The following is a 25,971-nucleotide window of genomic DNA, read 5'->3' on the forward strand; positions in this document are numbered from 1 at the left end:
CAACTTTGTTTCCTTATTAGATAAAAATATTTTCTTTGAGTGTGTAATTTATTATCATAATGTATGTTGCTCCTTTTCAGACAAAAAGTTAATAAAATTAACTCCATTATAAACAGAAACAACTTGCTATTTATTTATAACCATCACATAATCTTACACAGTGGTCCAGTTACATTTTGTAATTGAAAAGACAATAAACTTGATGTGAACTATTTGTAAATTAACAATATTCAGTGTTTAAATGTGCTACTTACATGTTTCTGTAATAAAAACACCTTTAATATGACTTTTCATTATAAATCAATATATATCAGATTTTAGCTTGTAGGTTTAATTAATTTCAAGCTAAGAAATAAAGTATTACTATGGTTTTATATTTTGAAAGTTTTTGTGTGATACTACAAATGACTAGGTAAACTTAGTAAACAATTGATAGCATCAAGAACAAGCTCTTCAATAAGTTGTACAATAACTTGAAGCAGTTATATTTTAAACAATAATGCAAAGTTCTGTCAAACTCGAGTCATTAACAAGTGCACTACACATTACTTCAGAACCATTACAGAAAATTAGAAAGTTGTAACTTTGACAAGAAATGTCATGGGGCATGTCTAAGTGCGTAAACTTGTAACGCGTTGCAATAGCCTGGTTCAAATTAGTCCGAAACCTGAATAGCTTGATGAAATGCTGGCTATAAGGTTTTGGTGGAAGTCTGCATAGGTTTTGTCATTTTTTGACAATTTCAACATCAGAAAGCAAGTAGATGACTGCAGGAGATTGCAGTCAACAACTTGAATCTCCAGATTGGAGCTGACCAGACCCCAGCCAGTCCAAAAAGTTAGTAGATTCCTTAGGATGTCCGACGTCCCTTTACGGCACACAAATACAAAAATTATGTTAAGATTAAAATTTAATTAATACATCTGTGAAAAAACTCTTCCCAATTAAGTTTTGAAAAAACCCAATGTATTTTTAAATAATTTCTTACCACTTTCGATGAATCTGCGGAGGAAATTCATAATCAGACAGTGATCTTCCAAAGAGACTATGTCCTCATCGATCTCTTCGTCATTAGGCCAGTTGATGTTATCAAGTAACATCTGCACAAAGAAATGAAATGCAAAAACATTCATCTACATATAGGTTATTGAAGATTTGAAAAAGATGCGTATAAAGGTAGGCCTAAGAATGTGTAAAGTCTTTTGTTTAGTGTTTTAATGTGCAGAAGAGACATATGAAATACAAGTGTAAACAGTGTCATGCATTTGTATGTACTGTGCAGTAACATGTCTCAAGTGCATATAACTTCACGTGTACAAACACGTGAAGTTATATGTTTTTATAAGTTTTTTAATCATGTTTAACAAAAGAAAGACATTCCATTAGTAGTACATTGCTGCACTCTACAAACAAATAAGAAACATAAATCATTACATTTTAAAATTAAGCAAGAAATTTTGAAGGAATGTATCAAACTTGTCAAAATAAAATTGTTTGATGTATTGCAAACCAGTGTGGCCTTTTAAAGACACATAATTGGTTTGTCCTTACAAACACACTTTAATTTATGGAACTAAAACATTTTACATACATTATTAGACAAGCAAAATAGTAAAGCAACAGTAACATAACTAACCCACCTCGGAAACATATGCGTTTTTCTCCCAGCCCAGCTCTTTGGAGACGCTCTTTGTCCTGTCGTCTTGGGACAACCGAGGAGTCTTTCCGTGCAAGACAACAGAAACTGTGTGTATACGTCGTCTGACAGACGGGATTTGTCCGTCTCTGATGCCTTAGATTTGTCCAGCTGGAAAACAGTCTAGAAACCTCAGCTGAGGGTGGAAATAATCAAGTGTTCAAAGCACCAAAGTTACATACTTAAGAAAGACAATTTTTTAAAAACCTTTTTAAAACCTTTTTTTAAAAACTATGAAATAGCTCACCATCAACCGGATGCCGTCCTGCAAAATCAACATTTCCAGGTGTTGCTGATGCTGTGAAAATAATGAGATATGTGTCAAAATATGTGAGAAAGTCTGGCATTGTAAGCAACATGAACACACACTCACAACTACGGATAATTTAGACTCTAAATACCTTCATTTATTTTTCTGCATTTTAGCGCTCACTAAAAACATTTTGGACATCCCTGATTTAGACAGACCAATAAACCTGACAGTCGCGTTTATAGACTGTGGGAGGAAACGGGAGTATGTCAATCCACGTTTCCCCATCTGATACGGTTCCGCCTGCGTCTTCCTGCTGCTCCGCCCCGCCCATCAGTGGTGGAGAAAGTACTCAATAAATGTACTCAAGTACAATAACGAAGTAACATAACATAAGCTGACGAATTACATTAAAAATAGTAAAAAAAAAAAAAAAAAAAACCACACAAGGACGGGAACAAGAGAACACTTACTAAAATTGCGCGTTGGCCTGGCCCTGGGACTTTGTGTCGGAGGAGTAGAACCGGTGGTTGCTAATGAAATGAGAGTATGATTAACATCTTCCACAAATTTCCAAATGTATAGTTAGCCAAAAACTTACCGCGTTCCAACTCCTCCAACCTATTCGCAGCCTCCCTTAACAAGTCAGAAACTGAGCGTCCACCATGTGACTCCGCCATACCTTAGGTACTGCTCAACTGAGGCCGAAAGCGCAAAGTAGAAAGGCATGAACAATGGATCTGCAGACTGATCGTTCTGTTTCCGGTTGATTGACCCAATAGAAGAGCAGGACATAGAAAGCAGACCTCCTCATTTACATATTTACATTCCCTCGTCCGTATACCGACGAGGGAATAATAAAACGGACGAGGGAATAATAAAACGGACGAGGGAATAATAAAACGGACGAGGGAATAATAATACGGAGGAGTGAATAATAAAACGGAGGAGTGAATAATAATACGGAGGAGTAAATAATAATACAGCGAGGAAATAATAAATAAATACATCAAGAAATAAATACGGTTAGGAAATAATAAATAAAAAATGTCTATTTTTCTTGATGGAAAGTCATGTGTATGGAGAAATAAAAAAGAAAATATATAGTATATATATTTATTCTTTTATTTATTATTATGTCAGTTTTGGTCCTCCATAGGGGAGAGGTACTGCTCATAATTTGGTAAATGAGGACATCTCGCGGCCATTGCAGGTATTGCTTCCTTCCTGATTAAAACTGTTCGTGGTGGCCATCTAGGGGCAGAAATATGGAACTGCAGCCCTTATCTTGACATTCGAAATATATGACACGACTTTTTAAAACTATTTTCTATACATGCCTAATGTTTTACTCATCTATAATTTTCTTATGACACACTGAAAACATGTTAAAATTGTTTTGTTTATTCAATGTCAAGGCACTTTACAAAACAAACAATCCTAGTTAAAACTACATGTTGTCAAATCCAGTTTCTAATGTCAGAGCAGTGCAGAGGTTATCTTTGTTCTCAGGTATGTTTTTGTAAAGTTTAATATTTCCGGTTGTGTAATATGTCACTCTAACATGGAGGTAGCACAGGTTGTGCACATATCTCACCATATCTATTATAACAACCAATAAATTTCATACCATCCAGGAGCCAAGCTTTTAAATTAGTTGCCAGCAGCCTGGATGATCCTATTGGTTACGATCAAGAATACACAGTGCATGTTTCTTCCAGAAAGCATAAAAAATACTGATTCCTCCGTAATACGATCTACCCCAGCTGCTTCCGAGTGCAGAGAAGCTAAAACAATCTCTAGGTATTCTATGAGACTTGTAATTTTTTGTCTGACCAAGTTTTTCAGTTTATTTGTGTTCCAATATGTCTCTAGCCTGTACAATTTGACATGTCACTGTCAATTTTATATCTGAAAAAATAATCAAAATGGGTGAAAAGTCACTTTCAATGAACATATTCATTGATATATAGTTGCATGTTTGCTAAAGATTTAACAAGATTCTAGCAGTTGTACACTGCTAGAACGCCAAAACTGAATATAAAGATCCAGATGCTGTTCTGGTGTCTTTTTACAAAGTATATTCTGTAGTAAATGCAGTAGCAGTTTTTGACATGGGCTATGTGGCCCAGGGTGGCATCTCAAAGGGGACACAACCGCTAGATGGAGATAAATGCAAAATGCAAAGGCACTGTGTTTTATTCCAACATAGAGTTTAGCATAAGTTCCTCCATTTTGATTGCTTGGAGGGAACCAGATGTCATGCAAGAACTGCCACTTAGTAAATGCTCCTCACTTATTGAACTTACTGAATAAATATTTACAGTGTTTTATTATTTTATTACAGAAATGTTGTTATGTAACTACATGCCAACGACCAAATGTGGAGCAAATTATAATTTTCTCTTCATACATTAACATGGGCATAACTATTCCATCAATGTGTAGAAAATGCAATGGGGGAAGACCCAAGGCCTGTATTCAAATCCAAAATGGAAATTAACTGTGCAACAAAAATGCACTTTGTAGTGTTGCATCAGTAGCAGTTTCTGGATATCTTTCTTTCCTCTATGACATCCAGGTTGCTCTATTAGCGTCTCATAACAGGGAAATTAACATTTTCAATTTCAGTTGCCTCAAATTTTAAAACAAAACAGCTAAAACAGAAAGGGTATGACTAGCTGTTAGCATCCAATGGTTTATTTAAGCTTCTACAAATCCAGTGTGACATCTCTCTCTACCACAGGTAAAGGAACCATTGCTGAATTTTTTTTTAACAGAATCTCCTTTTAAAATATCAAAACTTCCCCTTTAACTTAAACTGAGGTGGAAGGGAGTGCATCATATTCAGAATTGGGGCCCCTTAAAATCAGTAGCAGTTTCTGGATATCTTTTTGACAGCCCCCCTTCTGTTTGTTTTCCCCCCCTACGCAGCTTCTTGTTTCCCACAATGCTCAGCGACTGTCACCACCAAGATGGCCGACGCTATGGAGGAATATGAGAAAGAAGCTGGCTGCGTCCCTATTCTCCATCCCGAGGTAAGCTCCGGGAGCTCCACGCCTTTGCACGGCGGTATGAACACACCCAAAACGGGTTCCGCTGGTTTGGCTCGGTGCGGCTCGCTGTTTTTGTGGGCCTTTGTTGGAAACTCCGAATGCCCCCTGCATTACCACCGATGGAGGCGGGTGAGGGGGGTGTCAGCCAGCTAGCCTAGCGATGCTAATCGCTAATGCTAGCCCCCTCCTCTTGCTGGCCAGCCAGTAACCGCTGGGCAGATGTTGGTGTGGATGTTAACGTTGAGAAATGTTGTTCGTAATAGAGAAACTATGTGTTTGTGTGTCCCAAGCGAGGCTGAACAATAAAGGAAGCGAAGGAAAACGTTAAGGGTTAATCCTTCCTGTCATAGGAGGTTAGCTTTGTGGCTAAAGTGACAACCCTGGCTGCTGCTTTTATCGCTGGTTGGGATATGGAAATGAATGTCAACTGAATAGTAGTCTACAAAGCGACTAGGCTAAACATGCTGGAAAAGGAATACAAAATGCCTTGTTAGGCAACAACTAATATATTTTAATATTTCTCGAAACAGGCACTTATTCTTTCGGATAACACTGTTGTGAATATGTCTCTTTCTGTCGCGCGTGCTAAAATTTGCAATTTACAAACAAGTGCGTATATATATATAAACAGACAGACTTTGCATTATGAAAACCTGTTTAACATTCCCTTTTCTGGCCAGACCGTTTAAAGCTACGGAATAGCGGCATAGCGTTAAGCTGCGAGGTTTGGCCTCCTTGGATCTTAAATGATTTTCCATCACAGTCCATGGATGCAAAGGTGGATTGAAATCTGTTGAACATGAAGCTTTGTTAAAGCGTTTTTTGCTTGGTAGTGCTGCTGAGAAGCATCCGCAGCCAGCAGAGAACACTGTTCTGGTGAAAGGGCTAATATGATTAGCAACAATGTTTACAGGTTAATATCTTCAAGTTAAATTGTCATTAGTAAAGGTTATTAATTCTTGTAGCTTAAAAAACACACACATCAGTATTAGTGTTGATCACCTAATAATACCATTCACAATTCAGTTCCTCAGGCTTCATGAAGTATGAAATTTTGGGGGAAAACAAGAAACCAAATATGTTTAAATTGCCAAACATTTTTCTGTCTAGTAATCTAAAAGATAAAAATCATCAAAATAAAGGGCATTTAACATTTATTCACACTTACCCTTGGTTTCCCAGGACAATTACTGTCAAATAATTGATGACTAAGTTTTTGAATCACCGACTGAGACCCAAAAACTTAAAAAATAATAATAAAAAAATGCTATTCACCCAAATTAGATACTTTTATGTTTTTGAAATATTCACAAAAAATATACATCAAAAACCGTCTAAATTTAATCCAAGATAACGACATCTAGTCATATAAATGTAAAGTTGAGTGGAAGGAAGAGGTATGGTGGGAATATGTCATTGTGTGAGATAAATAAATGCGATGTAGTGTACCACTTTTCCTTACTAGGACTTTTAATATTTGCAGAGCACTGCAGATCAGAAACAACCCAAAACATTGTTTTCTGATTCTGACAAAGTTTGAGGACAAAAATAATTGGATTTGCATAATTCTTTCTTCCTATATATTAAATTGATCAAACATTATTTTTGGTCTATTAAGTCATCAACCAGCATGATAGGATACACTTTGATGCATTTCCTTCATCAGTTATGCAAAAAAAAAAAAAATCTACTGGCTTCAAATCTACATTGAGGAATCTTCAGAATGTTTTCTTTTATTTACCATAGAAATGATCACATTTCTGAAATAATTGGAATGACTTTACTGATACTAATTTTGACCAATTCTGATTTTATTTATTTTATGCTTTTTTTTTTTCTTTTTTTTACCTGACAACAAGTACAATGTTCTATTTGTTCTGAATAAACCCAGTGATCAACACCAGGATTAATTTATTACTTTATTCAGATCATTTATGGTCAAAGCCCCTTATCGAATATTACACACATTAAAAAAAGACAAATTGTTGTAAATTCAAACTATCCTCTGTCTCACTCCTCACAACATTTCAGTGGTTATTTATATATTTGACCTCAGACTGGTATTAATTCTCAAATCTCAGTGCTGTTTTATCAATTTGTCTGTACACTGATTATTATTTGCTCATTTTGCTTGGCAGGGATTTCAGTCACATTGTGTCTGTTTGTAGTTTTCTTCAGCAGTAGTTGGCAGGCTCCTCTAGCAGCAGTCCTGTTTCACTACTTGGTTTGTGGCCAGCAGGCCGAGCGGCCCGGTTTAGATCCTGGTATCGCCTTCGACAGCGAGCATCGGAAATGATTCACAGTGGCATTTCGTCGATCGTGCCATATGCTGCCGTATGGGTTAATTTACTCAGTAAAGATGGCTTTAGATGGAGGATTTCTGGCACTTTGTGCAAACTGGACACCTGGAAGTATTTTAGTTATGGCTTCTATTTGTAATTTAACACAATTTTACAAACTATTTGTAGCTGTGCCGTGCTCCAGTTAAGGTTTTATGGATTTTAGAACCATATGAATATCTATAGATTTTCTGTATAGATTACAGATGCTCTGATCATGCTTTCTGTGGTTGATACCAATATTTGTTGTTTTTGGGTTGGTTTTTTTTCGTTAGCCTCATTTGATAGAGGTTGTATGTTACTTTTTTTAAATTTTTTTTAAGGTGCTCTAGGTGGATGCGTTTGTAAAACACGGAAGAACAGAAGCATTTGTCCATTGTTTGGGATTCCTTCCTGTCTATATTTGCTTAGAAAGTATTGAGACTGAAGCTGGAGGTTTCCTCGTCTTGATCCTTGTCTTCCCACGCAGCCGGAGAACAATAGAAGAAGAGACGGGTGGGTCACGGAGGTTGAATGAGAAAGCAGTGCCTGCCGTTGTGGAGCTGAGATGTAATTATGTTTGTTCTGTAATTGGAAGAACACGACAGGATGTTGTCCTCGTTGGGAGTTGCTTCATATCTTGCCCTGTTTGAAAACCATATCAACTTTTATGGCGTAATGTTTTCGCAAAGTAATTTGTTAAACAATTAATTTTAAATTTGTTGGTATTGATTGAACAAACAATGGAGAAAATAGTAAAACTCAATCCAGACAGTTTTGTGGGGTTTTATACATCACTAATTGGAATTTATTGTAACAGTGAATCACAACTCTTAGAAGAAATATATAACAATAACTGAAAACCACACTATAAATGCCTGTATGTTTTGGTTGAGTATTTTAATCCGCATAGCATCTCAAAATCAATGATTTGCAGTCTGAAAAACTATGAAAATCCATCCGTTTTTGTAGATTTCATATTAAAGTCCATCTCTCCGTAGAAAAAGTCATGTTAAATTCATACTCAAAAAAAAAAAAACGGATGGCGAATTCTGAAAATTAGATTCTGAGAAGGTGCTTATGTTAATTCTCACATAAAAAAATAAAAGTGGTAACACTTTATTTGAAGGGGTTTGCATAACACTGACATGACACTGTCATAATCATGACATAACATCTGACATGAACATAAAGAAGTCTTTATGAATGTTTACGACTGTTGTCATGAAGTGTCATTCGGCAAATAATGACACTTTTCATGCAAAGTTGCTCTAAAAGTTGCATTAAAAGTTTATTAAAAATGCCAACTTTGCATTACATTATCATTATTTACAAAATCATGCAAAGTTGGCATTTTTAATGAACATTTAATGCAACTTTTAGAGCAACTTTGCATTAAAAGTGTCATTATTTACCGAAAGTCACTTCATGACAAGTCGTAAACATTCATAAAGACTTCTTTATGTTCATGTCAGATGTTATGTCATGTTTATGACAGTGTCATGTCAGTCTTCTGCACACCCCTTCAAATAAAGTGTTACCTTAAAAGGAACCATAACAACTGAACATATTCTTTATCAACTTCAGTTGCTCTAAAAATACTTTATTTATCATGAAGGGACAGGACATGTTGTCATAACTCAGATCACACAAATATTGTCAAAAAGCCACTGTGTACAGTGATGCTGTGGGCCAGTAGCAGTCAGTGTGGTGACTAATTTGCAGAGGCTTCTGATCGAAGACTGTTAGCATGCTAATAGGCCACAGCAGCACATCCTGGATGAAACCATTCCTTGTTGGCAACCGCTGCTAATCCACCTCATTTGCTTTTGCCCCAGCGTAACACAGCCACTCCAACACGCCGCCGCTATGAGCGGCGCGACTCTATAAAGAATTTAAACACGAGTGAGAAAGCTTTTAGCTCACTTGATTATAAAATGAAAACAAAGGCAGACCGATGCTCAGTCACTTGATTCTACTGTGAATCATCCTCATCATCCGCTCTCCCTTCCTCCCTCCAATCACTGCGCTGTAGCTGCTCTTCAGTATTGAATTAGCCTCCTGAAATGACTCTAATTTCAGGCTGAATTGGATTGTGAGCCATGGCCACAGCCGGCAGCGGCTAAACAATGGCCGGGAGGCAGCCAAGTTCAGCGAGAATCTTCAGCCGGTGCTGAAGTGTGATATATGGTTGTGGGAACTGTATTTAGCCGTAAACATGTGAGCCGGACCTCCTGGGGAACGGCAGCCTCACGCCTCACCGAGCCGCTCTGCCGAGGCCCAGCCTGAAGACGACGCACCAACCTGAACGTAACGTAAGGCAACACCTTCAAAATAAGTGAAAAAAGAAATGCCCCCAGGTGATATCACCATGGCGACAAATGCAATCCTCAGCTCTTCAGGTGGCAGAGGGGAGAAGGTGGATCAAAAAAAGAGCTCAGAGGTTCTCTCTACAGGAAGGGAGGAACTAAGAAAGCGACTGAATAATAATCGCTAAAGCAAAAACAGATTCTTTCTGCTCCAGAAGCTCAGAGGAAGCAGAAAGACATTTGTTCCCCTTAACTGAGTCTCCAGATGAGTTGGAAGGCTTGGAGTCGCAGATGTCCTCTGGAAATAAAAACCAGAGGTACGCTTAAAAGTAGGACTGTACCTAAAGATTACTTTAGTTATCGATTAATCTAGAGATTATTCTGAAGATTAATTGGATTTAAAAAACTGGCTCATTCCTCATTTTGCATATTTAAAAGTTTTTATTTAAGCCTTTTTTATGCAATTCTAGAATCAGCCTGTTACAATGAGCACTTAGTCGTGTGATAAATTAAAATGAGCTCTATCATTTCCATTCTGATGATTAATAGTTTTTGAAGGGCAGTTTTGTTTAGAGAGAGATGAGAATCCATTTTATTTATGGCTTCAGTTGTGGTTTTTCTTTCCATTGTTTTCATTGTTTTCAATTTTGTGTTTTTGTGTTGGCTAATTCAGCAAAATTCTCAAGACTGTGGTTATCCCCGTTGATGGTGCGGCTTTTCCTTCCACTCAACTTTCTTTGAATATGCTTCAATACACCACAACCAGCTTCTTTAGCAATGACATTTTGTGACTTCTCTTCTTCTAAGCACATGGTCCAGTCAACAATCTCCTCCATGATTCTGTCACAGCCTAACCTGGCTTTTCTTTTCCTTTCCTTTCTTTTCCTGTGATCTCCCAGGAAATCAAACCACAGAGTCACTACAACCACGGCTACAGCGAGAACGTCAGCCGGAAAAACCATGTGGACGACTACAGCACCTGGGATATCGTCAAAGCCACACAGTGAGCGCCAGACCTGTCTGTGTCAGTGGCAATTGACTCATTAAGCCGTTCCTTTCTCATTAACGAGTGGCTTAATGATGGTAGTCGTTACTGAAGAAACTGAATGTTTTTATAAGAAATTATTAGGAAAATGACGAGCTGTTTTGTTCTTAGTTGAAGGAACCACTTTCCAGAATGTGTTGTGGGGTTTATCCACATGAATGAATTTGAATTTAACCTGATCATATTACAAAAGTGCACGAAACTTAGTGAATATTCTGAGTGTTGAAAAAAAAAAGACAGCTTTGCAATTGTGGTGTTTCCATTAAAAAAGAAACGCAGTTAAAATCACATGTGAATAACTTTGTTCATGCAATACGTCATTAAAAACATGCCAGACCATGATCTCGCAGCTACTTCCTGTTGTCTTTTTCTTTGTAGTTTACGTCAGTAGTAGCTTCCCATTGTTGATCATGTGACTCGTGTGATGCATAAGAAGTGTTTCCATTCCATTTTTGTGAAGTAAAGCAGTTACTTCGGCCAAACAAACCACCTCATTCCAGCGCCAAAACATTTTATTGAAAAATTAGGGGGATTTTTTTTTTTATACCAAATTGCCGTGTTTCCATAAAGCAAATTTGTTTTCGAAATGTCAAATTGCGCAGTCCTATAGTCAATGAAAACCCAGCTAGTGTCTGATCGCGCTCCTGCTTGTGCTGCAGGTACGGCATCTTCGAGCGCTGCAGAGAGCTGGTGGAGGCGGGCTTTGACGTTCGGCAGCCAGACAAAGAAAACGTAACGCTCCTCCACTGGGCCGCCATCAACAACAGGATAGACTTGGTGAAGTAAGTCGGAGCAGAACATCTTGTGCATGCAGAAGCTTAGGTGTAATTTCCTGTGAGAGGAACAAACTGCTTTCTCTGTTTATAGAGTTTAAACACTGATTAGATGGGAAAATAGACAAAGTGTGTTGTGTTTGTGTGCAGGTACTATATATCAAAGGGGGCCATAGTTGACCAGCTGGGCGGAGACCTCAACTCTACACCTTTGCACTGGGCCACAAGGTGACACACATCTCCATGATCTAACCTGTCTATATTAAATCACTTCATCTGATCGAGTTTTAACACACTGGATTTCACTTTTACTGCAGCAGGACAAGAAAATGGATATTTAAGAACCAAAGAGTTGTACTGTGATTCATACGTCTTAAAACTGAAATTTACTTTTTGTGGTTTATTCTCCTGTACTTAATAAATCCCATCCAGTTTGACTGAGGTTGAGCTAAATTCACAAACAAAACTAAATTATTTATTATTTAACACCATTATTCCACTTATTTCTTAACCCCAGTTATTATTTGGATATTCTAGAGATAACATTGGGTTATCTCTAAAATATCTCTATTACTAATGAGTTAAAAAGATTCTTAAAAAGTTATAAATTTGTGTATATAAAATTAAGGCCTTAAAATGCCTTAAATTCAATATAAAAAAGTAAATTAACCTTGAATAAATGTTGCCGTGGCAGGACTTTTTAAAAAGTTCTTGTATGTTTCATGCATGTTTTTTGTAACTTGCTGAACTTTTCTATCAGGCAAAAGTTTGAGTCACACTCAGACATCATTATTGTGTTCTATGACTCAAGATGGCTAACATACCTTTTCTAGCTAGCTAGCTTTTTTGTGTTTATCATGGGTAAACATTCCATTGGTAGCAGTGTTTAAAAGTCTTAAATTTGAATTGGGGAAACCTGCAGAAACCTTAACAATGTAATTATGTTTAAAAAATGCATAACTCATAGGTACTTCCTACTTCTACCTCACCTGTAACGATGCCAGCTCCTTTCAAGCTGAGTCAGAAGGACAACAGAAGTAGTCTCTAGATTGTCAAACTGATGAGGTCAGCCCAATCAAACAGGCAGCTTCAGGTTCTCCACTCTGTGTGTTTTCTAGGACTCAACTTCTTGTCTGGATAAAAACAAATCGCAATCATTTTTCTAGAGGGTTAAGATGGTTTTGTGGTTCTAGATATATTGTATTTTATTGTGCTAGCATTAAAAGGGCCCTTTGAACTGAAAAGGTTGCTGAACCCCTGATGTAAAGGAAGTGCCAGCACTTTGTTCCTGCATGATTTGAGAATAGTGTGGTCAACGCAGCATATCCTCTGGCATCTTGTTAAGAGGACTTTACACTGCAATAAAGATTTGACGGCAAATTGTATTGTTATGGAAAAAGAACAGTTAAAACCTTGGAATACCTCAACACTGCTAACCGGTTCAGCAGTGCTGCCCTTTAAGGTTAATATTCTCCAACACATAGTAATAAAAGTTGGTGTCTGAAGTATTTATGTTCGTTATATTACCCTTTTCAGGTATGTATGTTGTAAATTCATAAATTTTAAGGAATGAAGTTGAAGAATACCTATAAAATATGTACGTTTAAGTCCAAAACTTAATTTCTTTGTATAGAAATGTGTCCATCTTTTTGATGTTAGTTTCTAAATCATACATTTTGGACTTGTTTTCTTCACTGTTAAGACTATAAAACCGTGTCTTCATGCACTAAAATCACTTCCTTCCTCATTTCTTCCCTGAGTACTCGTTGTGTGGAAGGTCACACGAGTTGCACCCAAAGCACACAGGTGGCATTGCATTCCCTCTTCCTGAATTATTGATGGATCCATTCAACAGCAGACATCTGCACTATCACTGCTTTAGACACAGAGGGGTCCGGTTTCACCCCCCCTGCCACTAACACCAGCTGTCAGTGACCTTTCAGAAGCCCCCAACAACTGTTTGGGAACTTATTTATTTATTTATTATTATTAGTTATTTAAAGTCTTAAATTAATTAATCTAAATCAAGGCCTTAAAATGTCTTGAATTCAATAAAGAAAATTGTACGTTGTCCTTAAATACACTAATCACAGGTCTTGAATTTTTGTCGTGGCACCACTATTTGATCTCATATGTTCTGTAGGAAGTTTTTTTCTTGTGGGACTTTTCAATCAGGCAACAAACTGCTTGTTTGCTTGCTAGCTAGAAAGACGTATGCTATGCAAGAAGCTCAAAACTGCTGCCTAGAGCCACAAAATTACCCTAATCATTTCAATGTTGTTCAGTATTTCTGTTTTATGTCTCTGTCATGATATAGGTCTTAAATTTAATTCCTAATGGACATAAGAAATCTTACATTTGAGTCTGTGAAACTTGTATAAACCCAGCAAACCTCAGTCATCCTCCACTGAGTGGTACAGCACTATGGTCGTGCACTATTTTATGGTCCGGTGTATCATAGAGCGTTTCTACCACCAGCTGGACTCCTACTGAGCAAACAGGGTTAAACCCAAACTCCTAAAGTTGCATCGTCCTAGTGCCACAACTGTGACGCACCAGTTTGTCACATGCTGGTCGCAAGCATGTGATATTTTTCTATCCCCCAATCAGTGGACGGTGTAGAAGAATTATCTGTATGTGTTTTTAAGTCTTGTACTCCTCTTCTCCTACAGACAAGGCCATCTCTCCATGGTGGTGCAGCTCATGAAGTATGGCGCAGACCCGTCTTTGATCGATGGGGAAGGTTGCAGTTGTGTTCATCTGGCCGCCCAGTTCGGCCACACTTCTATTGTGGCATACCTCATCGCCAAAGGACAGGTGGGAAGAACAAAGAACCAACTACTTACCAATCTGACTGATTTCATGTTCAGTAATTGACCCATCACACACTTTTAAAAACAACTGTGTTCCAATTAGCAATTGCACCGTACATAAGCACAATAAGCAAAGATGCTGCTGGCAAGAACACTCCTGATACTGAGTAAAGAAAATGGTTCATTTTAGTGTTAACTAATGAAATGAATGCAGATTTATCTTCTTATACATTTTGGTCTATTTAAAGGAAAAATATTATCTACAAAAGTGATAATTCAGAATGACAAGAGTCCAGTAAATAACAGGCAGCTTGAAACATTCTGAAGTAGGAAATGTAGCTAAAAAATATGCAGAAACTGCTGCTAATAATGCTAACAATGCTAATGCTAATATTAGCTATTAAAGAGCCCATTTTAAACCCTGGTTTAAAATGCCAACTCTGTGTTTTCCTTATTTTAAAAGTAATACCTTACATCTGTTTGTACATCAGAGCATGAGAAATATGAACCTCTAACACACAGTGTGACGTCGCCTCTTGTGCAACTGCAACTAAGGGATGATGGAAAGCAACAGGTTGCTGCATCTTTATAATAAATGAATCATTGGTTTAACAATCTCTCATAATGGTCAATAGATGGTTTTCCTCTTAAATATGAAGTCAGACACGGATGTTATTTGAAGTAATATTGTAAAAAATATGATGCGTATTTTATTTTCAGGTGTGGAAAGAAATAAAGTATTTTTAAAATAATTTTTTTTACCAGTATTCTCCATCAGGGGGCGCCCATTGCTTCACTTTTTAGCCTGTTATTCTGCATCCTCTTTCAGTGATCCTATGATTCTTTCTCTTTTTTGTGGCAGGATGTGGATATGATGGATCAGAATGGCATGACTCCTCTCATGTGGGCAGCTTACAGGACACACAGGTGTGTGTGTTTGTACAGTAGCGTGTTTTTGTTACATTACTATACATTATCATAGTGGGGAAACCATTCAGGACGTAAAAAAAGTCGTAAAATTCGCTGCATAAAAGCCCAGATAAGCTACAACACTTGTAGTTTTCTGAAAGCTCTATGTAGATGACCATCTTTATCAGAGAGGACTTCTTCTATTTTTGACCCTATTCTCTTCCCTTCGTTCCAGCGTCGACCCCACCCGGCTGCTGCTGACCTTTAACGTGTCGGTCAATCTGGGCGACAAGTATCACAAGAACACGGCGCTGCACTGGGCTGTGCTGGCCGGTAACACCACAGTCATCAGCCTGCTGCTGGACGCCAATGCTAACGTCGACGCGCAGAACATCAAGGTGATGCTTTCCCCTTCGTTTACACAACCGTCAGTGTAAAAATCGTCAAGAAATTCATTCAGTTCAGGAATTAAATGGAAAAAAGTCATTATGTTCTGATATATTTTGGCTGATATAAACCATAACTTTGAAAAAATAAAAATATCAGGCTAGTTTGGAAGAAAAAAAAAGATTTTTAACGCAGAAGCTGACTGCAGGTTGTTAAAATGTTGGATTCCATGGATTTTTAATGAAATGTTTAGTGGAAGGAAAAAGTGCGGTGGAAAACAGGATTGCTATTCAGGAAATGGGGGGGGAGGATTCTTTAGGCATATACTTTGGTTAAGCCCACCCTACATACTTTCTTTTTAAATTCAAAGTTCAAATTTTGTAAAACTAAATTAGGTGTTTTCAATTAGCTCAATAGTCAAAATAATCAGAAATAAACGCTTGTAGTATAACAATCTGTGTGGAATGGATATTTAATCATGAACTTAAATGACCCCCCCCCCTTCATATTTAGGTAATAATATATTGCTGTGAGCAAAAATACTTTGCTTGACAGAATAACGACCCTTCCTGGACCGTTCAGCCCTAAGCCAGAACCATGTTTTGTACTGACTGCTCTTTCTCCAACCTTCAGGGCGAAACACCTCTGGACCTCGCCAAGCAAAGGAAGAATGTCTGGATGATCAATCACTTACAGGAAGCGCGGCAGGCCAAAGGTTACGACAGCCCGTCATATCTGAAGAGACTGAAGATGGACAAGGTACACATTTTATTGTAGCTGTTGAGTTTATCAGAATCATCAATAATCTCTGTTTAAAGAGTGAAGACGGCAGCTGGAGGCATGCTCAGACTGAATGTACCTTTCCAGCTTTATTCAGAGATATTTATTGTCATCCCAGGCTGGTCAGACCGCTGCTTCCTGTTGTCCAGAAACATCTCCTTTCAAAAAGGCTTCTAAAGGAAATCAGGACAGAACAGCCAGGAGTGTCCCAGTCTGTTGTCTTTGTTCGGATCACCTTGGGTGGTTCCTTCCAATTGTTTCATTAAGGAGCGAATCCCATAGCAGTGTTTAAACATGCCTGAATTTGACGTTTGATTATTAAACTTAACATGAGTGGGCGGACGAGCCAAAACACACCCCAGACTGTCTCAAAGCTTCAACTATTATCTTTATTAATTCTCCTGAAATGATTTGTTGTCTCCCTGCTTACCTGTTGGGATGTTAGCTCATGAAGGTAATTTAGCTTGCTTTCCATTACCTGCATAGATTTGCTTTAGTAGTATTAGATTCCTGCAACACGCCTGGCTTTTAGCTACATTCACATTACTGTAGTTATCAGATGGTCCCAGAACTTATTCATTAAATTTCTTTTATGTCTTCACAAATAATTCCAGGTTGAGACTGCTGAATGTTCCTGTCATGTTTAGTTGTTATAGAGCAGTGTATTATTGTAGAACAGCAACTTCTGTGTATCCTGGAGAAGTGGTGTTATTGTGGTATGTTATTGATGATAATGGAAACTCACAAAGTCTGATTAAAAAGAGTTTGTGTTTTGGACTAGTTTGTTAAGAGCCTTACTGTTTTTGTTTGTTTCTTTTTTTTTTTTATTGAATTAAACTAAAAAAGCATGCGTCAAACTACAAGAAATTAGTTGATTTTTCTATAGACCAAAGTGTTTTTTTTTTGTATTTAATGAACAGAAAAAAACACAGAAAACTGTCCGATTTCAGTTTTATTCTAGTTCATCGGTGGATCTCTAGGTATTACTACTGTAATTTATTGCGGAAAAAAACAGATGTTTTGAAAATATGTTTAAAACCTGACCTGGCAAGTCTGGTTTTTGTCAGAGTGATAGATTTTCAGACCTTTGCAGAAGTAGATTAGTTCAATTTCACACACAAATATCAGCCAATCACAGTTAGGGAAACCAGTGTTGTTACTGTGGAATGGTCACATATGACAGGTAGAAAGGCTGCAGATATCTCCAATTTTTTCTGTTTGCTGCATTTTCATTGCTAAGATCAAGACTCACCCTGTACTCATGCAATAGACAAGAAGACTTTATGCTGACTTTGCTGTTTAAAGCAGCTTTTTATCTTTAAAAGAGTCTTTTAGTTGCCTTCAGTTTATATTTATATGGTAAAGTCAGTACGTGTCTCAGCTCATTTGTGGCCAACATTGCTGGACGTTGCTGTCAGGCTGGAAACAAACTCATTAACATCGATACTTTTATTTTCTAACTTAGTTTATTTTTTTTCTATTTTTGAGTTGTACATTCTTAAAATTTTCACGTTTTCCTTTGTAAATCAGGAGTTCAGACAGAAAGTGATGCTGGGAACTCCGTTCGTCATCATCTGGCTGGTGGGTTTCATCGCTGACCTGGATGTCGACTCTTGGCTGATCAAGGGCATCATGTACGCTGGCGTCTGGGTCGCCGTGCAGTTCCTCTCCAAGTATGTCCCAGCTTAAAAAATAACAATAGATTCCACACTTTCCCTTGTTTAGTTAAAGTTAACTTTGTAGGAGCATAAAGGAACCTCTTTTATCATCCTTATTGTGTGCATGCACATACTTGGCAGTGAAAAACTTAGAAAACTCCAACATGCTCTGGTCCAATCGCAGCTAAGCTGCTGCTAACGGCAACCATTTCCACCCCCCCTCCCTCTGCAGGGCTTTCTTTGACCACTCCATGCACAGCGCTCTGCCTCTGGGAATCTACCTGGCGACCAAGTTCTGGATGTACTCCACCTGGTTTTACTGGTTCTGGAATGATATCCTTCCACCCTGACACCGGTGCTCCGGGCGCAGCACGTGTTCGGTTCTCACGGCAACCGGCCGTAGCAGATTGGTACTCGCGTTTTAGCCTTTCTGCTCACCAGCTTCTAATTACACCATGTGAGATAAGGGTATCATTGCTGTGGGAAACATTCATTTTACACCTCATTGCTTCTGTAATGTGAGAGGGAGCTGACTGCTCTGTTGACCTGAGCTAATCTAAGAAGAAAAGCGAATGTTTGCAACGTCAACGGTGCATTAACATTACATCCATTACAGTTGCTTAAATACTCTTGAGCAGACATGTTTGCACACGTGCAGTCATCTGTAAAGAGAGAAAGTCAATCATGGCGTAGTGATCGCACATGGATCATTAGTCATGTGGAAATGAGTTCCTATTAAACCCAGACTTTCAGTTCCGTTCGTTCTTGCTGGCTTCAGTGTTAGCTTGCAGCTACTCGCAGAAAGATTAGCACTTAGCATATCGCACTGTTCTGTTCAGTCACATAAAGAAACTAGCTGATGCATACACCACGTTCTAGATCATTTTGTCAACCTTTAACTAGAGTGTAGACATAATAAGAAATAACCATGTGAGCTTCAGCAGGCGTTAATTCAGTAGTTTCCCCCCCCCCCGAAAGTAGTCATCCAGATGTTTTTCTGCACAGAAAAAAAAGGAGGCTATGGAAAAATCAGCTTTTTAATTAATCAGATACAAAAATTCTACAGATTTTTCGTTTAGCCATGTCAGCCTCATAGGCTGATTTTTATCTCAACAGGTGATAAAACTTTTCTCCAGAAAGTCATTGGCTAATCAAATTTTGCTTAAAAACTAGATGTTAACCTGAAGGTGACGAGTTTGGGCCTTTTTTCACACGACATTAAGGTGGTGACACATCCTTATAACATTAAGCTCCTGTTTCCCTTTCATGACCTCAGCGTTGATGTGAAAACCATGACCTTTTGGTTTTATATGAATCATTGATTCATAATTCTGCTTCAGTTTGCACATCTGCATGTTTTTTCAGAAGTCTGTCACACAAAGGCGTTGTCTGGAGTGTCTACAGGCTGGTTTCCTGTGGGATCCAGCTGACTCACCGTCAAATCAGTTACAGCCGACAGTGCAGGGATCATCCTTCCTTCATCTTGGTTAGAGTAACGTCAGTGACTGGCTGCCCTGATTGCGTCACACGCAGGCTTAGTAGGTCCAGGCATGGTTCACTTCATATCCTAGCTTGTGCAAACAAATCCCAGCTGTTGATGAAGCTGGAGAAGTTTCTCTTCCTGAGTGGGACGAGTCATGATTTATAGATTCTAAATGAATTCTTGGAAGGAAGTTGGGATGAGCTGGTGCAGGATACATCAGTGTCTCCAGTTTAACTGTTAACTGCACATGTGCAGACTGAAATTGTCGTTGATTTATCAGTTCGCCCCTAGTATTCACTGAACATTCTCAAGCAGTTAAGGATGTTATTGAGAAACATTTAACTGCATTTTCATTGGAATCATTACTTTTTTAATTGTTAAAATAAACCTTTAACAATAGTTAAAGGCCATTGTTGGTGGCAAAAGCAAGTTCAGATTGTTACTGATGAGCTTATTTTCCCATGAAGATTAATTTTTATTTTATAATTTGGTATCAACAAGAAACTTAGCATTGTACCTTGTACCGACTTTTTTCCTAGTCTATACCGATTTCCTCTTTTCTTTGAGGTCTGACCTGCCCAATCAGGTTTTTTTTTCTTTAAAAATCACAAAACATGAAAGAAAAAGGATATATGCTGCAAGTTTTACTCGCTAAAGAACCAGTTTCTAGTTTTCTTTGGCTTCTTGATGCCGATGCCTTTCTAATGACTTTAAAAATAAAAGTAAAATAATGCTGCAGGTTTTTACATAGAGGTCGTAGTTTTGAATACAAAGGAAACAAAACAGTCATAGTTGGGGGTGTAATGGCGCACAAATATTACACTTCAATACGTACTTAAGTTTTAAAGTCACAGTACAGTGTATTTTCAGTTTGCTTCAATCAAGAGAAACGAATAAAAAGTGGCCATTGTAAAACCTGTTTTAAATTAGTAGCTCGGTGTTGTAATGAGTCAGTTCACTGTAAAAATCATAGCGAATTTAAAAAAACAAATAAAGCCATATTATCAGTATCTGCCTTGACCCCTCTGCACACCTTCCATTTGCCACGGTCCACATGCCGTTCCTGGTCAACACCCTGGCTTTGTTCTACAACTTTGGCAAATCCTGGAAATCTGATCCTGGAATCATTAAGGCGTCAGAGGAGCAGAAGAAAAAGGTATCCCTCCCTTCCAGCTTCATAATCACTGTGTGATTATATAACACTAATCTCTCTGCTATAGTTTGAATTACAGTCTTGGCTGATGTTTCTCTCTATTGCACTGCGGTGTTGCATAATGTTTCAGATTTTCTGCCCTGCTGCTTTAGGCCTCTTTGTCCCTCATTATCACAAAGTGTTAGAGGAGTGAAGGGTCTCTGTCTCCTACCAGGCCCCAGATTCTACATCCTGTGAATGAGGAAAGCAAAATTTACCCTCGTTTGGAGACTACAAAGCCCCGCGCAGTTCATGTAGGCTACAAGAGAGACCAAGATACTAGATAACAGGAAATCTAAATAAAGTACTGCAATCTTGCATTGTTTTTCTCTGTGTGGCTTTCTGCCTGTGTCTGTAATGGAACATGGTTAGTTTAGAAATGTTGGCAGCCATTTGACAATCCAGAATCGAAATGAGGCTTTAAATTCTTGCAGATGCACACACTGCTAATTGCTTATATAAGATGCTAAAGAGATTGGTAACAATATTCTGATGTGTGCCTCTCCCTTCTCCAAGAAAAGGCACAAATCATGTGATCCTTGCTAATGTATAGTGTAGAGTAGACCGTAGAGTAAATATTTCCTGTTCAATTTTTCTTCTTCTTCTTCAGACAATTGTGGAGTTAGCCGAGACAGGCAGCTTGGATTTAAGCATATTCTGCAGCACCTGCTTGGTAAGCTCCTCCTTGAAAGCTGTTATGTCCTGCAGTTCATAAGAAAAGAAAGCAGAGCTCATCTGGTTCTGTTTTTCTTCCAGATACGGAAGCCCATCCGGTCCAAACACTGTGCCGTGTGCAACCGCTGCATCGCAAAGTTTGACCACCACTGTCCCTGGGTGGGGAACTGTGTGGGTAAGTCGGTTACAAATATTTGTTTAGCATCCAAGATCGAGAAGCTGATCTAAGCATCTCAACTCTTTAAGACCTGGCGTGCATCTAAACATTCATGGTATTCCATCAGCCCCTGGTGGGTTGAAGCAAACATCCTGGAAAAGGGAAAACTGGTTACAATTGACCACAGGAACCCAACAATGTGGAGAATGGAGGGAAAAACAAGCAAACTTGAGTCATTGTTGTCTGTAAAACAGATTGGAGACCATGGTGGAAGGAAGTTACGCAGGGGGGGCTTTGAACACTTCCTTTTACTAACCTTGTGGTCAGGATGATGGCTTAAAAGTGAGGAAACTGTCTGAACAAACAGAAGTAATGTGTAATCTTAACCTCTGACAATCTGCTTTAAAACTTCTTCAGAGATATAATACAGCATCATGTGTTACACTCGCCTCACCTTGTGGAATCATCAAATATTATTAAAAACCACTAATTGTGGTTTAAGTAGTTGCTTGCAATTTTGGAACAATGATATTGACACCAGTCAGAAACAATCCTGTTATATAAATAGAATTATTACTTCCTGAAATTAAAATTCTTAAACCATCTGTGAAAATATCTTTGATTTCTTTGTATCTGAATGGTATCTGAATTGAGTTGGTAGCGGACATCTGAGGTGAATTAATTGTATGTCAATGACTCCTTGAGAACGATTTAAATTGAGAAAAACGTTGTCATGTTCAATACTTATGTCTTGTTTCCATTGCGCTGTGCAGCAACGGTCAGTTCGGTATGGTAATTGATGGTCTGGCATAGTCAGGAAATTGTTTCCATAAACATTTGGACTCTCACTCAATGGACAGTGTTAAGTGACACCAGTAGTTCCACTCTAACCTTTCCATACCATCATCCTATTGACCTACAACTAAAAACCAGCAATGGTGTGGTGTGGTTGGCCACTACTTTAAGGGACATGGACGATATAACATACCAAACCGCACCGACTTGTACCGTAGGAGTAATAAACTATCAATAAACATATAGATAAATGAAATCAAATATTTTGTCCTTTACAGGAAGTGGGAATCACCGCTACTTCATGGGCTATCTCTTCTTTCTCCTTTGTATGATCTGCTGGATGATATATGGCTGCATCTCCTGTAAGCTCTGCACACTTTTTTGTTTTATCTACATCTTTTCCTAATTTCAAACGTCTTTCTAACTCCCGTCTTTCTGATCCCATCCACCAGACTGGAAGATGCACTGCGTCACCAGTTACGCCAAGGACGGCTTCTGGCTCTACCTGACCCAGATTGCCTCTTGCTCACCTTGGATCTTCTGGATGTTCCTCAACAGCATCTTCCACTTCATGTGGGTGGCTGTGCTCATCATGTGTCAGCTCTACCAGGTACAGCTTCATCTAGATGAAGGAGGGAGGAGGGGACACAGAGTGGTGTTTGTCTGGATTGTCAGCTGACCATGTCTCTGTGGGCTGTAGATCGCGGCTCTTGGGATCACCACAAACGAGCGGATGAACGCTCGCAGATACAAGCACTTTAAGGTTACGGCCACATCCATCGAGAGCCCCTTCAAGTAAGTCATGTTCTTGCATTCATATCATCTGGAGAGGTGTGCTGCAGGGTTCAGTTGTTGTGCCGCTTCCTTTTAGTTTTTAGCAACTGCTCTAATACCGTTTTCCAGCTGCGTGCTGATTATTCTGTTCTATCTTAAGCTAACTAGGGCATTGAGACTCTCTCTTTGTGCCCCCCCCCCCCCCCCCCCCCACTCTAGCCACGGCTGCATCCGAAACCTCATAGATTTCTTCGAGATCCGCTGCTGTGGCCTGATCCGGCCTGTGACTGTGGACTGGACCACACAGTACACAATAGACTACGACCAGACGTCCGGCTCAGGCTATCAGCTGGTGTAGAGAAGGAAGTGGCGGACGAAGACAAAACGGAGGGTCTGGGAGGGAAGCGAAGAGTGGAAAATGAAGCTTTTTGGAAGTATTGACCCCCTCCCCCTTTGGTGTTGGAATTTTGAGCGATGCGGTTCTCTGGAGCGGTTTTCTTCATTTCGGTTTTCTCTTGTTTTTGCGGACCACCTCTCCTTTGCCGATTTAAGACTGGAGAATTGGACAAGACAAGCATGCAGTTATGGGCATCATCATCACCCCTGCCCTTTTTCACTACTACTACTACTTACCCCCCCGACCCCACCTTCTCTCCTGGGCATTTTGGACAGTGTGTTGCTGCCAAACACAAGCGGAGCGGGGAGAGTTCTAAAATAAAAGCTCGTCTGTCTGTCCCAGAGACGTGAAATTCGGTGATGAGGCAGCATTGTCCCTTCACCCTCCCTTCAACCCTCCCCGTACTTCATATCCCGTTTTTGTTGTGTGTCTTTGATGTTTCGAATGATGATCGGATCGGGAATGTTTCGGTTTGGCAGTGCTAAATTGTTGCCAGGGAAGCATAAAGGAGCGATTTTTAGGGAAAGGAAACATGAATTGACTCTCGATTTGATAGGAATAAGGGAATGTCTTTTTAAAGGTCTTGATTTTTGCACCGTGCCGAATAACGAACAGAGCCGACGAGGACTTGCCGAACTTATCAGATGAAAAGTGTTGGGATTTCAGGAAGGAACTGTTGGAGGAATCCCACTTTTTGTTTTTTTTCCCCCCTACCCCGACCGCTTTCTGCTAAAATAAAGCTGCATCCACTGTAATAACCTGGAAACGGTGCAGCGGCCAAGTAGAACTGGGACAACCCTCAGCAGTGACCATGCTGAACACCACAGATATCCTCCAGACAATGTGATACAGGTCTATTTATTTTAAAACTATTTATAGAGAAATTAACTATGTTCTAGCGCCATCGTTTTTACATTTCACATCATTTTAGCTGAGTAGGATTTTTCTTTTTTTTTTTCCAATAAGAAAGAGCATTTTAAAGAGGGGTAGTTGACATGAAAGTGGATAACTAGAAAACAAAACAGGTACAGTGAGTGTATTTATTCATAGAAACAGAAGAGGAAGTAAGAAGTTTACAGGAAAGCCTCATTCCAGATGTTTCTCTTTTTAAAGCTGTAAAGTCTTATTTGTTGTGTCTTTTTGTCTGCCTACGACGTTGCACTGATCGTGTTTTTATTTTAGTTCGATGAATATATATAAATATATATATTTTATTTGGCCGTTACTGAACAGGAGGTCCAGCAGCTTCACGCCAACACTTCCATTGTTAGCAGAGAGGAGAAACGTGGGGGGGAAGGTCCTCTCTTCCCAGAAACCCCTGCGTGTGTGTATGTGTATGTGTGTGTGTGTGTGTGTGTATGTGTATGTGTGTGAGGATCCTGCAGCAGCAGCAGGAGGGACTGAGATGTAAAGAATGTGCATTTGTACATAAAAGGTTTTCTCCTTTGTCAGTGTTAGTTGAAGGTGCTCCTGGGGATTTTATTTTATTGTTCTTTTGTTGACCTAAACATTAAACGGAGACAGTCAAATTACTATAATCCATGTTGTATGACTGTAGCTTTTAGTGATGTCCGGCGCTGCTGTCTATAGGCATTTGAGCCCGCTCCGTTCCCCTTTAAGTACTTGGAATCTCTCCACTGCATGTACAGGACAGCTGGGCTCTCGCAACGGACCCCTTCCCTTACCCCCCTTATCATGGTCACCGTGACGATGGCCCAGCAAAAGCCACGTTTGTCTGTATATAGTGAATGTTAAAGTATTTGCAAGTATGTTTCTGCATTATGTTCATCCAGTTTTTTGGGAGGGGTTTTTGAGTCATTCTTCAGATCCAGTGTGTTGTAAGTGGAGGTTGCCAGACTCCGAGGTGGGCCATCCCAAACAGGTGTGTAATATATTTGAATGTTTCATACTCAAGTTTTTTTTTTTTTTTTTAAATGTCATGCATTGCTGGGTTTTTGTTATACCACTGGATGTAAAAATTGTAAAGCAAAAATACAATTTTTTTTTTCTTTTTCTAAATGCGGAGATGTGTTCATGCAATAGTTTTAAAGGATAGAGGTTATATTCTACGAAGCGGCTTTCGCATCACCAGAAGACGGTTCTGTCGTCATGGCGGAGCTACGCCCGTTGCTAATCACTGATGTCACTACGGATGCCTCACATGTGACTCATATCATATAATGCCTTTTTTTGTTTTTCTTTTTAAAGTGGGCATCAATTAATGGTGGCTGTTTGGTTCACTACTTTCAGGCTCATTGTGATCTCAAAACCCATCTTATATTACACTAGATCTTCCAGCAGCTGCAAATGTCTACTCTACCGCCCCATCCCAGATCATTCACCTCACCATGTGGGATAATAGAAGAAAAAAAAAAAAAGCACATAATCATCTCCAGTGCCTCTCTGCCCACCTTCAGATACCACTGTAACTCCGCTTCAGATGTAAACATATGGGCATGGTTCAGTTTTAATGGCTTTAATAATAAAATACCGTCAAACGTGAA

At 39.0% G+C, this 25,971-nt stretch overlaps 1 protein-coding gene and 1 long non-coding RNA gene across 3 annotated transcripts; one reads left to right on the plus strand and one right to left on the minus strand.

Annotated features, from left to right (window-relative positions):
• Positions 1-106: 106 nt before the first annotated feature.
• On the minus strand, positions 107-2,895 carry LOC145550189 (uncharacterized). 2 transcript variants are annotated; one of them, XR_014086078.1, is made up of 6 exons: positions 2,548-2,895; positions 2,420-2,479; positions 1,944-1,994; positions 1,641-1,832; positions 989-1,100; positions 107-868 (listed from the first exon to the last, which is right to left on the minus strand). It is a non-coding gene; the product is annotated as an uncharacterized LOC145550189 (long non-coding RNA). The 2 variants fall into 2 exon arrangements; XR_014086079.1 differs by having other exon boundaries at positions 1,641-1,807; positions 2,548-2,893.
• Positions 2,896-4,622: 1,727 nt separating this feature from the next.
• On the plus strand, positions 4,623-25,971 carry zdhhc17 (zDHHC palmitoyltransferase 17). The gene is made up of 18 exons (XM_008401351.3): positions 4,623-4,692; positions 4,881-4,984; positions 10,529-10,632; positions 11,334-11,456; positions 11,598-11,675; positions 14,120-14,264; positions 15,123-15,187; positions 15,405-15,567; positions 16,190-16,315; positions 17,867-18,009; positions 18,227-18,327; positions 20,509-20,633; positions 21,280-21,342; positions 21,426-21,519; positions 22,575-22,658; positions 22,749-22,906; positions 22,997-23,091; positions 23,290-25,971. Exons 1-18 carry the CDS (start codon positions 4,641-4,643, stop codon positions 23,426-23,428), a joined length of 1,962 nt encoding a protein of 653 aa, XP_008399573.2. The 5' UTR covers positions 4,623-4,640; the 3' UTR covers positions 23,429-25,971.

Source organism: Poecilia reticulata, chromosome 23, assembly GCF_904066995.2.
Source record: "Poecilia reticulata chromosome 23, P_reticulata-male-v2, whole genome shotgun sequence".
In the NCBI taxonomy this organism is placed as follows: Eukaryota; Metazoa; Chordata; class Actinopteri; order Cyprinodontiformes; family Poeciliidae; genus Poecilia; species Poecilia reticulata.

What these genes read in the sequence shown, in the direction of transcription:
- zdhhc17 (XM_008401351.3), top strand. Translation starts at nt 4,641, where the DNA reads ATGGTTTATTTAAGCTTCTACAAATCCAGTGTGACATCTCTCTCTACC. An exon ending in TCGACGCGCAGAACATCAAG is followed by an intron (nt 15,568 to 16,189) that starts GTGATGCTTTCC and finishes TCCAACCTTCAG; the next exon opens with GGCGAAACACCTCTGGACCT. An exon ending in TCATGTGTCAGCTCTACCAG is followed by an intron (nt 22,907 to 22,996) that starts GTACAGCTTCAT and finishes TGTGGGCTGTAG; the next exon opens with ATCGCGGCTCTTGGGATCAC.